Raw genomic sequence first — 14,389 nt, forward strand, 5'->3', positions numbered from 1 at the left:
CATGCAGAGGAGGAGGAAGGTGGCTCCAGAGCACAGGCTGGAGCTGCTGCAGCAGAGGTGCTCAGACAAGGGGAGGCACAGAGGTCCTGAGACCTCCTGGACAGGCACAGCAGCTCGGGGTAGAGCCTCTGGCAGAGACATCTCTTCTGAGCCTGCCCTGGGGCTGTGCTGGCTGCTGCTCCAGCTCCAACAGCTTCAGAGGTATCTTCTGCCAGGGCTGTGCTCCTGACTTGGTCCCTGGGGCTGCCAGCTGCATCCTGTGCTGAGACAGCTGGAGGTGGTTGATGTCCTCAGCTGGGCAGGCTGGAAGGCAGCATCCATGGCAGCTGTGTGCAGAGCTTTTTGCTGGTGGAGATGGAGGAGCAGCAGGTCCCAGCAGGCAGGACCTGGCAGGACCGCCACTTCCTCTTGTCTGGAGGGAAAGTCTGAGCAGAGCAAGCATGGAGGAGATGGAGAAAAGCACAGCCCAGCAGGGCTGCCTGGGAGCCTGGCCCTGGCCCAGCTCTGAGGCAGAGGGGCCTGGCTTTGGCAGGCAGGGGAGGCAGCAGCTGCTGGCTCTTGGGAGCTGCTGCCTGGGAAAGGAGAGAAACGATGGAGGGAGGCTGTCAGAGGCTGTCTGCTCTGCCCATGGCTGCCAGGCAGAGATGAACATCAGCCACCAGTGCTGGGCAGAGCAACACAGAGCAGGGCAGCAAGGTTGAATCAGACACATTTAATGCACGTGTGACTTCCAGGTGTGCTCTCTGGTGGGCAGAGCTGGCACATCAGGTGGGTTGTTCACAGCAATCTTAGCTGCTGTTGGACATTCCAGAAGCTCTTTTCACCATCCCCTCCCTGGGCAGCTACTGTCTGGTGAGCAGATCTTATCCTTTGTTGGGACATATCTCAGTTCTTGATACAATCACAAGGTGGTTTGCATCCAGAAAGGATTCCTACAGCACCCTGTGGCCTCAACAAAGGCTTAGAGAAAGAAAAAGAAAGAAAGGGAAAAGTTTCAAGGGAAAATAAAGAAATTTTTTTGCAGTTTTCACAACAGACATGGGTTTTATTCGGCTAATAGCTCGAATCTGTGTTGCACCATCATTATACAAATTACATATTGGACACTACCTGGTGAATCAGTTGTATAAACCAGGGAATTATACAAGGCAAAAACAGTGACAATGCTAAACCACGTTGCAAACAGAACAAAATTTGTTTCACCCATGGTCCTCCTGGAAGCCAGGAGAGCAGGTCCATATCCCACCACCCTGTCAATCCTTCAGCTGGAACTGAGGTGAGTCCCCTGAAACTTAGGTAAAGCTTCCTTGTGGGTCTGATGGATCTGTAAGGATATGAGGGGAGGACAGTCCAAGGGGAGAGCAGTCCTTGGAAGGTGTCTTCTGTGATTTCAGGGATGTGATGATGCTGCAAGGAAACTTTTTTTTTTTTACTTTTTTTTCTTTCCCCAAGAAGTGGCAACCTGCAAAACTTGAGAGAGGTCTTTTGTATTGTTACCACCCCAAAACCTGCAGAACTGCCTTTTCCAGGTTTTCCTCCCTTTAGCATTCAGGAGCCAAGAGAGTACTTCCCAAGAGAGTTAACTCCTTCAGATACTGATAAGGTGTAAGGATAGCCCTCCATCTGTGCACCCACCCCCCACAGAGGCTCTCTGAGCCACTCCCTTAGGTGTGGCAGAATTACTCTGGATGGGCCTTTAAGTACCATTGGTTGTTTCAGCGTCTCTCAAAGCCAAGCTAGCAAGGAACAAGTCCCTTTCCCAAGCCCTGCACAATCATTCTTGAGTCCTTAAGGCTCCAGGAGTAACAAATGGATCCATCTGGGTTCTTTTGCCATAAATGTACAATTTTTTCTTTCTTTGTTTTTGTTTTTTTTTTTTTTTAATAGGGTACTGAGTTTCTGGGGAGGGCCACACAAAAAAAAAAAAAAAACCAACAAAAAACCAAACCAGAAACACCAAAAAAACCAAACTCAAAACAAACAAACAAAAAAACCCAACAAAACACTGTATGTACTCAAAAAAAAATCTTCCCTGGGAGAACATACACTTACAAAAGCTCCTTAATTTTTGTTTCAATCCTGGGCTACCCTGGGAGGACGCACCTTACAAAATATTCTCAATTTTTTTTTTCCTTTTCAATATTATTCTCCAGAAAAATTTTTCCTGGGGAGGTCACACTATTTCCCCTGAGAGGACGCACCTTAGGAAAGCATTCTCTGTTACTACAAGGTACTGAGAATTTTCAAGGGGGGGAAGTCACACTATAAAATCAATATTTGTAGCCTAAAATATTCTTCCCCGGGAAAGCACACACATTTAAAGTTTTTTTGAGAACCACACACACACTCTCTCCAGATTTCACTTCGTCCTTCCTTCCCCAGCCACTTCCCTCACAGGAGAGTGAAAAGGCAAATTCAGACTCCCTCTCACTTCGTGCTCAGAGTACATCTCAGGCACACAAACACACATCTTGGGGTTCTCAGAAATACCACAGTCTCCTTATGACACTTTCACTACATGGAAATCCTGCACGACTATACCATAAAAACGACTTGGTCCAGAGGAGGAGAGAGAGACCAAGTTCTTTTGGGAACATTCCCGTGTTGCGAAATCAAGGCACGAACAAGGCCAAAGCAAAAGTGAGGCTATTTATTAAAGGGTAAACAGAAGAGAGAGGGGGAGGGAGAGGAACAAATGGAGAAAGAGAGGAGGAGAGCAGAAAAGGAATTTTATTATCACACACACCACCCCTGCCACGATACTTTCTTTGGCTGGAGGAGGTCCAAGGAAGGATGCTGCCACTTTGGCTTGGAGGGGAGTAAAGATGTCCCAGGGTCCATCCTTGTCAGCTTGTGCTGTCCTTGGCTGGAGGAGAGGAGGGAGAGAGCATCCCTGATGTTTTTCCCTTCTCTGAGCAGCCTCCAGTGAGTGTGCTCCTCAGTGGAGTTCCTGTCTCTTCCCAGCAGTTCTTCTGTTCCTCTTACAGCAGGCAAAACTTAGGGCACAGCATGCTCCTTCTTTGGTAGTGGTGGAGAGAGGGTTCCTGAGCTGGTGGTTCCATGTTGCATGGTGATGTTACCTCCACACCCAAGCTGGTATAGCTCAGTGCCTTTTACTCAGTTCTTTCCATTGCAGCTTCCCCCTGGCCCTCACCCCAGTCAAGTTAATGCACGTGTGACTGCCAAGTGTGCTCTCTGGTGGGCAGAGCTGGCACATCAGGTGGGTTGTTCACAACAATCTTAGCTGCTGTTGGACATTCCAGAGGCTCTTTTCATCATCCCCTCCCTGGGCAGCTACTGTCTGGTGAGCAGATCTTATCCTTTGTTGGGACATATCTCAGTTCTTGATACAATCACAAGGTGGTTTGCATCCAGAAAGGATTCCTATACACCTTCAGCAAGTTGGCAGATAATACCAAGCTGAATGGTACAGTTGATAAGGCTGAAGGACAGGATACTATCCAGAGGGATCTGTACAACCTGGAGAAATGGGCTAAATAAAATCTCATGAGGTTCAATAAAGTGCACAGTCTTGTACCTAGGTGAGGGCAACCTTCAGTATCAGTCCAGGTTGGGGGATGAGGAGATTGAGGAGCCCTGTGGAACAGGGCTTGGGAGCACTGGCGGGTGAGAGCTGACAGGAGCCAACAATGGGCACTAGCAGCCCAGAAGGCCTGGGCTGCAACAAAAGCAGTGTGGCCAGAGATGCAGAGAGGGGATCCTGCCCCTTTGCTCTGGGGAGACCTCACCTGGAGTGCTGTGTCCATCTATGCAGCCCCAAACACAAGAGGGACATGGACCTGCTGGAGCAGCTCCAGAAGGGGAACACAAAGACGGTCAGAGGGCTGGAGCACCTCTGCTATGAGGATGGGTTGAGAGAGCTGGAGTTGTTTAGCCTGGAGAAGAGAAGGCACCAAGAAGACCTTATAGCTGCAGTTCAGTGTCTGAAGGGGATCTAAGGAAGGCTGGGCTCTTTAGAAAAGTCTGCAGTGATAGGACAGAATCCCAAAATGACAGGAAGGGATCTCTGGAGAGCACCGTGTCCAACCCCCCTGCCAGAGCAGGTTCACCTAGAGATCACACAGGACAACATCCAGGCAGGGTTTTAATTACCCCAGAAACAGAGCCTCCACCATTTCTTTGGTCAGCCTATTTCAGTCCTCTACCACTCAAAGGAAGTTCCTCCTCATGTTTAGATGGAACTCCCTATGCTCATTGTTTGTGCCCATCACTCCTTGCCTGTCACTGTGTACCACTGCATAAAGACTGGCCCCATCCTCCTGGCACCCACCCCGTAAGTATTTGTAAGCATTGCTAAGTTCCCCCCCTCAGACTTCTCTTGTCCAGGATAAAAAGCCTCAAGCCTCTCAGCTTTTCTTCATAATAGAGATGTTCTAGTTGCATAATCATCTTTGTAGCCCTTTGCTGTACCCTCTCAAGCAGTTCTCCGAGGTCCTTCTTGAACTGGGGAGCCCAGAACCAGACACAATACTCCAGGTGTGGCCTCACCAGTGCAGATATGGCAGTTTAGGTTGGGTGCCTCCTGTTACTGCCCCGTGAGCTACACCTCCACTGTTCCAAGTGTCCAACCCAATAAGGTGGACACAAGAAACAGCCTATTTCTGCCCAGAAATCCTGCGCCCTATCAATCCATCTGCAAAGTCTTTCTCTCCCTCTTTTCCTCCCTCTCTGCTCCCACGGGAGATGCTCCCTATCAGGTAACGGTGGGGGAGTATCTCAAAGCCTCTTAGGCCTGTCTGGGCCTAATGGCAGGAGAAGAAGGGGGAGGGCAGACTCAGACCTGGCCAGCATAAGACTAGCATAGAAGTAGGGGGGGAAGAAAGAGCCCTGGGGGTTTGGGTATACCCTCAGGTGGGGAGAAGGGAAGAGTTGGGAAGCCTTTGGGTGTTAAATAAGGGGCTCTATACACTTTGGGATATTCTTGGCACTATGCTTGTAGTGTTTTGTAGTTTCACCAAGTGCTTTTCCATTTAAACTTTCCATCACTCTTCAATCTGTTTGTGTGAGTGTCATTCTTTTGTCCCTCTTGGGGCAAGAGAGGATCTGTCTGGCCTCGAACCAGCACAGCAGAGTAGATGGGGAACAGAACCTCCCTCAACCTGCTGGCCACATTCTTTATGCACCCCAGGCCAGTACTGGCCTTATTGGCCACAAGGGTGTATTGCCGGCTCACGGTCACCCTGTTGTCCACCAGGACTCCCAGGTCTCTTTCCACAGAGCTGCTTTGCAGCAAGTAAGCCCCCAGCTAGTGCTGATGCATGGTGTTATTCCTCCACAGGTGCAGTACCTTACACTTGCAGTTGTTGAGCTTCATAAACTCTCTGCTCAACTCTCCAGCCTGCCCAGGTCTTGCTTAATGGCAGTGCAGCCTCCCCTCTGTTTTGTATCATCAGCAGACTTGCTGAGATGACCCTATACCCCCTCAACCGGGCCGCTGGTCCAACAACTGTTATGCAGTGCTTACAATGGGACTTGGGAAACAGTCTTGGGGCCTTGGCTTCTGCACCTTGCCTGAAGAGATCTGTACCCAATGCTGTGGTAACTGTTCTCACAGATTCCCGAGACACCCATTTGAAACTGGAGCAGGGCAGATGTAGGTTGGACACCAGAAGGAAGCTCTTCACAATGAGAGTGGTGAAATATTAGAACAGGCCCCGTCCCCGGAGACATTCAAGATCAGGCTTGATGTGGCCCTGGGGAGCCTGATCTAATTGGAAAGTTCCCAGCTGACTGCAGAGGGGTTCGACAAGAGACGACCTTTGAGGGACCCTTCCAACGCACTGCAATCTGTGTATCTGCCTCGGTCCCCCGCCCTCAGCCTGCCTGCCTGCCCACCCAGCCCTTCTGCCTCGGACCCCCGCTCTCAGCCCACCCGCTCAGCCCTTCTGCCTCGGACCCCCGCTCTCAGCCCACCCACTCAGCCCTTCTGTCTCAGACCCCTGCTCTCAGCCCACCCGCTCAGCCTGTCTCCCTCGGACCCCTCTCTCAGCCCACCCGCTCAGCCCTTCTGCCTCATCCCCCGCTCTCAGTCTATGCGCTCAGCCTTTCTGCCTCATCCCCTGCTCTCAGCCTACCCGCTCCGCGTTTCTGCCTCAGACCTTCGCTCTCAGCCCACCCGATCAGCCTTTCTGCCTCAGGCCCCCGCCCTCAGCCCACCCACTCAGCCTTTCTGCCTCAGACCCCCGCCCTCAGCCCACCCGCTCAGCCTTTCTGCCTCATCCCCCGCTCTCAGCCCATCCGCTCTGCGTTTCTGCCTCAGACCTTCGCTCTCAACCCACCTGCTCAGCCTTTCTGCCTCATCCCCTGCTCTCTGCCAACCCGCTCAGCCTTTCTGCCTCATGCCCCGCTCTCAGCCCACCCACTCAGCCTTTCTGCCTCGGACCCCCGCTCTCAGCCCACCCGCTCAGCCCTTCTGTCTCAGACCCCCACTCTCAGCCCACCCGCTCAGTCTTTCTTCCTCATCCCACGCTCTCAGCCCACCCGCTCAGCCTTTCTGCCTCGGACCCCTCTCTCAGCCCACCCACTCAGCCCTTCTGCCTCATCCCCCGCTCTCAGTCTACCCGCTCAGCCTTTCTGCCTCATCCCCTGCTCTCAGCCTACCCGCTCTGCCTTTCTGCCTCAGACCTTCGCTCTCAACCCACCCAGCCTTTCTGACTCAGACCCCCGCCCTCAGCCTTTCTGCCTAATTCCCTGCTCTCAGCCCACCCGCTCAGCCCTTCTGCCTCGGACACCCCGCTCTCAGCCCACCCACCCAGGCCTTCTGCCTCGGACACCCCGCTCTCAGCCCACCCGCCCAGCCCTTCTGCCTCGGACCCCCGCTCTCAGCCCACCCGCCCAGCCCTTCTGCCTCGGACCCCCGCTCTCAGCCCACCCGCTCAGCCTTTCTGCCTCATTCCTTGCTCTCCGCCAACCCGCTCAGCCTTTCTGCCTCATGCCCCGCTCTCAGCCCACCCGCTCAGCCTTTCTGCCTAATTCCCTGCTCTCAGCCCACCCGCTCAGCCCTTCTGCCTCGGACTCCCCGCTCTCAGCCCACCCGCTCAGCCCTTCTGCCTCGGACCCCCGCTCTCATCCCACCCGCTCAGCCTTTCTGCCTTGGACCCCCGCTCTCGACTCCCTCCAAGGCTTTTCCGGTCGGGCTGCACGCGCCCATCCGCGGCACGCTCTACGACCCTCCCCGTTTCTGGCGTCGCGCCGGAAGTGACGTACGCGCCTGCGCTGCCGCCCGAGGAGCGTATCTCAGTCCGTGCCATGGCGGAGCAGGTCTTGTTCCGGCGTGGGACCGGGCAGGTGAGCGCTGGGGAGGGGTGGTGCGGCGAGACTGGTGCTGTGGAGCGGTTATAATGCGGTCTGTGGTCTCCGCAGAGCGATGACTCGGATGTGTGGGACGACACGGCTCTCATCAAGGCGTACGATAAGGCGGTGGCCTCCTTCAAGGTACGGGGCTGGGGGGACTCGGCGTGGGACCCTGGGTGGAGGGTCCTGTGTTGTCTTTTATAGTTTTACTCTTTTTTTTTTTTTTTTTCTTTCAATTCTTTATCAAAGAACGCTTTAAAGAATGGAGAGTATTCGGAGGCCTCAGCCAAGCATGAGCAACGCCTAGGGATGGAGAGAAAAAACAGTAAAAAGAACAGAAATCGGAAGAAGAGCAGCACAGTTCCTCTGAAACAGGTTACCTCGCTTGTAAACCTGCTTCTGCTGCATGTTGTGCTTCTCTGGAATGCCTCAAAAGTAGCTTTATCACCCCCTTGAGAATCACATGGGAAAAGGGGAGTGGTGGGTGGGTTTATGGGTTATGGGTTCTTTATGGGTTACATTGAGCAAATGCTGTTCTGTGCTGTTTGTATTTAACTAAATGTAAAGGTAAAACTTGATGGGTGGAAGGCCTCTCATGCTTGGGACAAAAAGTAGCTCAGAAAAAGACACCTTTCTTTCTGATCATTGTTGTAGGCATTTACTTGCTTCTGCTTCTGTTGCAGTGGAAAGTTGGTGACAGCTGCAGTGCTGTTTGGTCTGAGGATGGCAATGTGTACTTGGCAACTATCACCTCCATCAACCGGAAGAGAGGCACCTGTGTTATAACTTACACAGGATATGGAAATCAGGAAGAGCAGAACCTGTCTGATCTACTTCTTCCAACCAGCAACGAAACAGTAAATGGGATGGGGAGTTCTGGGGAGGTGAGGGATGCTCTTTAATTCTTCTGAAAAGGAAGGGGAAAATGGAGGGAATCAACTCTAGCAGGATTTCTGATACCACTTGCAGTACTCAGAGTGAGAATGGATGCCCAGTTCCATTATGAATGGGCACAAGCTGATGGAGGGAATGAAAACATCTTGAATTCAGCATGGAAGAAAGGGAAGGAACAACAGGAAATTCACATATAAAAGATAACAACTAAAACAACAAGCAGATGGAATTATGAGGCTGTAAGATCTTTCCTGAGTAGGAGTTGGAGGGCTTGAGAGAGGGAAGGATGTGGATGTGGCTTTCCTAAGCTTTTTCACACTTAAAACTGATTGCTGTATATTATTCTGTAGTGCATATCATAAAAAAAAGTCTTGGTCTCCTAGAATGAAAATGATGTTCCATGCTCAACAGATGAAAGTGAAAAGTCTTCCCAGTCCTCTCGAAACAAAAACAACTGCACAAAAGGAAGGTTCCATCCTCCAAATCTTCATTGTTCAACACGGCTAGGAACCCCAGGACTGGGAAGGGTAAGCTCAGCTTAACTGAAAGAATCTGTGTGCCACTCTCAGCCTGGTGCAATTATAAACTCAGAGGCAATAGGATGAAGTTTATCATTGTCTAGAAACGAAATAACAGCATTTTGAAGATGGATGTGCAGGCACACCTCTTAGATCCCATTGGTTTGTCATTTTATAATAGCCTGGACACAGTGCAGCCCTTTCCTAGTGCTGCTGTCTAGTGAGGAAACCTTTCTCTCCAGGCAACACTTGCTTTGCACTTGCCTTCTGACTTAAAAGGGATGTTGATCCTTGGACTGTGGCAGTGCTGTTAATGTTTTAAGATTGCATTTTTTCTTGCAAATTAACATAGAATAAAATAATTTTCAGTGGAAAAGACCTTTAAGATCAAGTCCAACCATTCTCTAAGCTCTGTCAAGGCTGGTGCTAAACCATGTCCCTCAGCACCACATCTCTGCTTCTTTTAAACACCTCTAGGGGTGGGGATTCAACCACCTCCCTGGGAAGACTGTTACAGTGTTTAAGAACCCTTTCAGTGAGGAATTTTTCTTCTAATGCCCAACCTATACCTCCCTTGATGCAACTTGAGGCTCTTTCCTCTCGTCCTGTTACTTGTGAGAAGAGACCAACCCCCTCCTGGCTCCAGCCTCCTTTCAGGGAGTTGTAGAGAGCAAGAAGGTCTCCTCTCAACCTTCTCTAGACTGAGGAAGCCCAGGTACCTCATCTGCTCCTCACCAGCCCTGTTGTCCAGACCCTTCACCAGCTTTGCTGCCCTTCTTTGGACGCGCTCCAGCTCCACAATATCCTTGTAATGCGGGGCCAAAAACTGACCCCCAGATCCGAGGTGTGGCCTCACCAGGGCCCAGTTCAGGGGCATGATCACTTCCCTGCGCCTGCTGGTCACACTATTGCTGACCCAGGCCAGGATGCTGTTGGCCTTCTCAGCCACATGAGCACACTGCTGGCTTGTCTTCAGCCAGCTGTGAACCAGCACCCCTACGTCTTCCTGTGCTTTCCAGGTATACTTCTCCATACAGGACACCACACAGGACATTGAAGGCAGCAAAAGTGAGGCTCAGATGTCACAGAAGCTCTGAGCTGGATTGTGAGCAGTGTTGATACACTTTTCATTTTCCCTGCTGTTCAGGGGTCTACGTAATAGTGCAGTTAAATACAGCGTTTTGTTTTTAAATACTACTGTTTGTCCAAGATTTCTTCATGAGGATTTCTTTTATGTTTTTTTAAGTCCTCTCGCATCAATAGATTTATATCTAAGGCATTCACAAGTCTAGTGGAATTTAGTTGTGCCTCTGTGGCTACACAGGAGCAGAGAGAATCTCTGTTTTCCTGTGGACAGTACTAGCTGTGCTTTGTGTGAGGGTGTAAGTGCTGAGTTCTATTTAGGAAAAAAAACTTCTTTAAAATGCTTTTATAAAATAGGACACTGTTTGCCTCAGCAACAGTATCATCTTAGTTTTACTTTCCTAGTAAGAAAATAATGCCAGAAACAGCTGCTGTGAGTTGTTACTGCTGTTTCATTACATAGCTGGGATCTGTTGTCTTTAGTTGAAGGTATGTGAAAGTTGTCTCAAATAATTCTCCTAAATAAAATAGACTTGAAATGTCCTTGATTTCACTGTTGTTTTGTTCCCCCCCTGCCTCTTTGTAGACTGGATCAAAATGGTGGACATCTCCATTGTTTTCACCTCTCTGGCCTCCAACCTTCCCATCAGCACCACCAGTAAGTGATGGAGGGGGGGGAAAAAGAAAGTGTCAGGGATGAGTGTTTGGGATCTCAGCTTTTCTAACTGAAGGTGCTCACCACCTGTGTTTTTAGAACACACTTCTGTGTTTGGAGTCTGCATCTTCCCAGTAGTTTGTAAAGTACCCAGTTACTGCATTACAACAAAGCTAATGCACGAGGCCTGCTGAGCACTTGCTTTTGTGACAGGGAACCTGTTGTTGGTAAAAATACCATGAGAAAAATCATTTGTAGAAACTATCCATTACATTTCATAGTGATCAATACCTTGTTTGGGAGCAGGTTTGGCATTTTAGCAGAGACTGTTCATCAGCAATCACAGAATCCCAGCATCACAGGGGAGGGTAGGGACCCCTGCTAAAGCAGGGTCACCCACAGCAGCTTGCCTAGGATCACAATGGCCAAGTGGGGTTGGAAGCTCTCCAGGGTAGGAGACTCCACAACCTCTCTGGGCAGCCTGCTCCAGTGCTTCAGCACCCTCATTTTCAGTTGTAATTTGATTAACAGCATTTCACTGATGCAGATAAGTGTTCTCCCATTATAATTTTGTGCACAGTCAAGCTACAGGAATCTGCTTTTGTCCCAGGCTTTAGGAATTACATTTTCAGAAAACACCATCTCATTTGACTCCTTTTCAGCAGATGCTTTGAGGGTCAGTTCCTGTTTCACCTTGTGGTGAATGTGTTGCTATCTAACCCGGTGTATGCCCTACTGACACAGAGACATGTCTTTTTGATTTCTTAGCTGATTCCTCCTCCACCACAATTCCCAAGTCCAGATGCACTTGAGGATGATGAAGCCCTGGGGAGCATGTTGATGTCCTGGTACATGAGTGGTTACCACACTGGGTATTACCTGGTACGTGCTGCTGTTGTCTTGAAGTGTCTTTGTGAGTTTGCTTTTGTGGTGGTGTTGCTGCTGCTGCTGTTCTCAGCAGGAAGTCAAGACAGGGAGGGATGCTTTTTATACCTCTTATGGTAAGTGATGGTAGATAAATTTTAAGGGTATTTTGTGTTGTGTATGTTTTGTTGTCCCTGACTAGGAGTCACGTCAACCAGCATATGTATGTTGTCCAGAAGTTATTTTTGTTCTGTGTTATAGTGTTTTATTTCCATGTTAGTAAGACCAAGATTTCACTGAATTTATTCCCTTAGGGCTTAAAACAAGGTCGTATGGAAGCAGCGACGGCGAAAGAGTCACATGCAAAATAACTGAGTACCCATCCTTGGTTTGAAGGATTGTAACTATTGCAGTTTTGTGCTAAATGAAGATCCACCAATTTGTTTTCAAGGCTCTCAACAAGTTTGGAATTCAGTGCAGAAGCTGTGAGCTTCAGGACTTCCCACAACCACTTCTGCCCATGTCCATTCCTTTGCTATGAAATGGTCTTTTCTTGTCCAGGAGGAAGAAAAGTGTTTTACTGCTCTGATGAAAGGTTAGAACTACAACATCTCTGCATCAGGAGTTGCAGCACAGCTGGCTTGATCCGTGATGAGCTGCTTGATTTCTTCATGCTGCTGTTGGGAAAACAAGGGGTGGTTCAGTGAAATGCAGCTGTTTCACCCATGTACACCTCTTGAGGAGCAGCTGCTGCTGTGCAGATGCAGCTTCTGTAGCTGAGCTTTGTTTTCAGGGCAAGAAACACTTGAGTTGGATGTGGTTGAGCAGTTCTGTTCTCACTGCTTCATCACTTGTGCTTTTAGTTGGAAGTCATCAGTTAGAGTTTTCTGGCATATTGTCCAGTTCCTTTTAGGACAAAACTGTATTCTTTTGGGGATTTTTTTTTTCTGATTTTTTTTTTTTTTCTGTGCAATTGAGTAAAAAAAAAAAAAAAAAAAACAAAAACACCCAAACTCTTGTACACAAGTTCTTGCTTCTTTCTTAAAGCTAGGTAACAGCCTTGCCCCCTGAGCTGTGTGTGTCACTTGTGCACAGATAGCTGATGGTGAAGATGGGGCTTTAGTTAAGATAGTTAACCTTAATATTTTCTTATTATTCAACTTCCCCTGACAACAAATAACTTGAGACTACTAATTATGTGTGCATTGAAACAAGCTGTTCCCTGAGGACCTGTTCAGACACTTCAGAAACTTCTGCAGCAATAAAATATTTTTTTGACTCCCCTGAAACAATTTACCTTTTTTAAACCATGTGATAAGTCCTCTAAACCCACTCGATTACATTCCATTCATCTCTTGTTCTGACACCTCTTGTATTCCTCAGTCTTTTGTCTTGAGTGGCAACACCAGAATCAGCAATTCCTGCATGTCCTTGTGACAGGAACAGAATGTGGCAGGGGCCACTGGTGTGTCATCATGCTAAAAAAAAGAGATTCTTAGAATCCATCTGGATTTAGAAATGCTTAGGTTTGGGGTTTTGTTTCAAATGCTTGTTAATAAAGTGTTTTGTTTGGGGGTGGTTTTTGGTTTTAATTTCTGTAGACATTTTTGATCTTGCTGCACCTTCCTGCCCCTTGCTCAAGTTCTACAGAGACAGCAGCTGCTGGCTTTGGCTCCAAGAACTGCTGCCTGACCCACCCTAGAGGGAAACGCCATGAAAGGCCAAAGCTGCACTGGAGCTGAACCTGGCCAGTCTTGTGCCATCAGACAAGAAAAGGCTGATCAGGGATGTTGATAGCTCCAGAAGGAGAACACTGGACCCATACTTGATGAAGATGCTCCCCTGGCAAACAGGAGTGCAGCAAAGGGAAGGCATTCAGGGCTTGTTTTGCTTCCATCCTTTACAGCAGCCACAGACCTTGGGCTGCCTGCTCTGAGCTGCAGGAGCACCATGGGGGGAGCAGGCACTGACCATCAGCAGGGTCCCTCTGTGGGCACTGGAATCGTGAGGGGCTGCTCAGTCTCTCTTCTCTTGATTCAACCTTGCTGCCCTGCTCTGTGTTGCTCTGCCCAGCACTGGTGGCTGATGTTCATCTCTGCCTGGCAGCCATGGGCAGAGCAGACAGCCTCTGACAGCCTCCCTCCATCGTTTCTCTCCTTTCCCAGGCAGCAGCTCCCAAGAGCCAGCAGCTGCTGCCTCCCCTGCCTGCCAAAGCCAGGCCCCTCTGCCTCAGAGCTGGGCCAGGACCAGGCTCCCAGGCAGCCCTGCTGGGCTGTGCTTTTCTCCATCTCCTCCATGCTTGCTCTGCTCAGACTTTCCCTCCAGACAAGAGGAAGTGGTGGTCCTGCCAAGTCCTGCCTGCTGGGACCTGCTGCTCCTCCATCTCCACCAGCAAAAAGCTCTGCACACAGCTGCCATGGATGCTGCCTTCCAGCCTGCCCAGCTGAGGACATCAACCACCTCCAGCTGTCTCAGCACAGGATGCAGCTGGCAGCCCCAGGGACCAAGTCAGGAGCACAACCCTGGCAGAAGATACCTCTGAAGCTGTTGGAGCTGGAGCAGCAGCCAGCACAGCCCCAGGGCAGGCTCAGAAGAGATGTCTCTGCCAGAGGCTCTACCCCGAGCTGCTGTGCCTGTCCAGGAGGTCTCAGGACCTCTGTGCCTCCCCTTGTCTGAGCACCTCTGCTGCAGCAGCTCCAGCCTGTGCTCTGGAGCCACCTTCCTCCTCCTCTGCATGCCCACCTCTCTCCCCACTCTCTCAGCTCCTTGCTGTTAAGAACCTGAATACTGAAGCTCCTTTTTGCAGTCGCCCCTTCCCTGATCTTCTGTCCTCTCACTTGTGGGCAGAGCAAACAACATGCCTTGGGCATGGAAGCCTTTGGAAGTGGCTGGGCAAGCCTTGGTGTGAGCATGGTTGGTGGACTCCAGGCATTTGGGGTGTGAAAGGATTCATCTGACTTGGTCTGGTTCAAATCCTGAAGCTTGGTGAGGTCAAAGGGGCAGGAACCTTCATGGCAGGGAAACCACAGAGGAGGTTTGTAGGCATCTGAGAGTCTGCTGG

At 50.0% G+C, this 14,389-nt stretch overlaps 1 protein-coding gene across 1 annotated transcript; it reads left to right on the plus strand.

Moving 5' to 3' along the window:
* The first annotated feature begins 7,269 nt into the window (after positions 1–7,269).
* SMN1 (survival of motor neuron 1, telomeric) lies at positions 7,270–12,274 on the plus strand. The gene is made up of 8 exons (XM_054397870.1): positions 7,270–7,308; positions 7,384–7,455; positions 7,564–7,689; positions 7,998–8,171; positions 8,592–8,735; positions 10,396–10,467; positions 11,233–11,346; positions 11,643–12,274. Exons 1-8 carry the CDS (start codon positions 7,270–7,272, stop codon positions 11,697–11,699), a joined length of 798 nt encoding a protein of 265 aa, XP_054253845.1. The 3' UTR covers positions 11,700–12,274.
* Positions 12,275–14,389: the final 2,115 nt, after the last annotated feature.

Source organism: Indicator indicator, chromosome Z (genome assembly GCF_027791375.1).
Source record: "Indicator indicator isolate 239-I01 chromosome Z, UM_Iind_1.1, whole genome shotgun sequence".
NCBI lineage: Eukaryota > Metazoa > Chordata > Aves > Piciformes > Indicatoridae > Indicator > Indicator indicator.

What these genes read in the sequence shown, in the direction of transcription:
- SMN1 (XM_054397870.1), top strand. Translation starts at nt 7,270, where the DNA reads ATGGCGGAGCAGGTCTTGTTCCGGCGTGGGACCGGGCAG. An exon ending in TCCGGCGTGGGACCGGGCAG is followed by an intron (nt 7,309 to 7,383) that starts GTGAGCGCTGGG and finishes TGGTCTCCGCAG; the next exon opens with AGCGATGACTCGGATGTGTG. An exon ending in AGGCGGTGGCCTCCTTCAAG is followed by an intron (nt 7,456 to 7,563) that starts GTACGGGGCTGG and finishes TCTTTATCAAAG; the next exon opens with AACGCTTTAAAGAATGGAGA.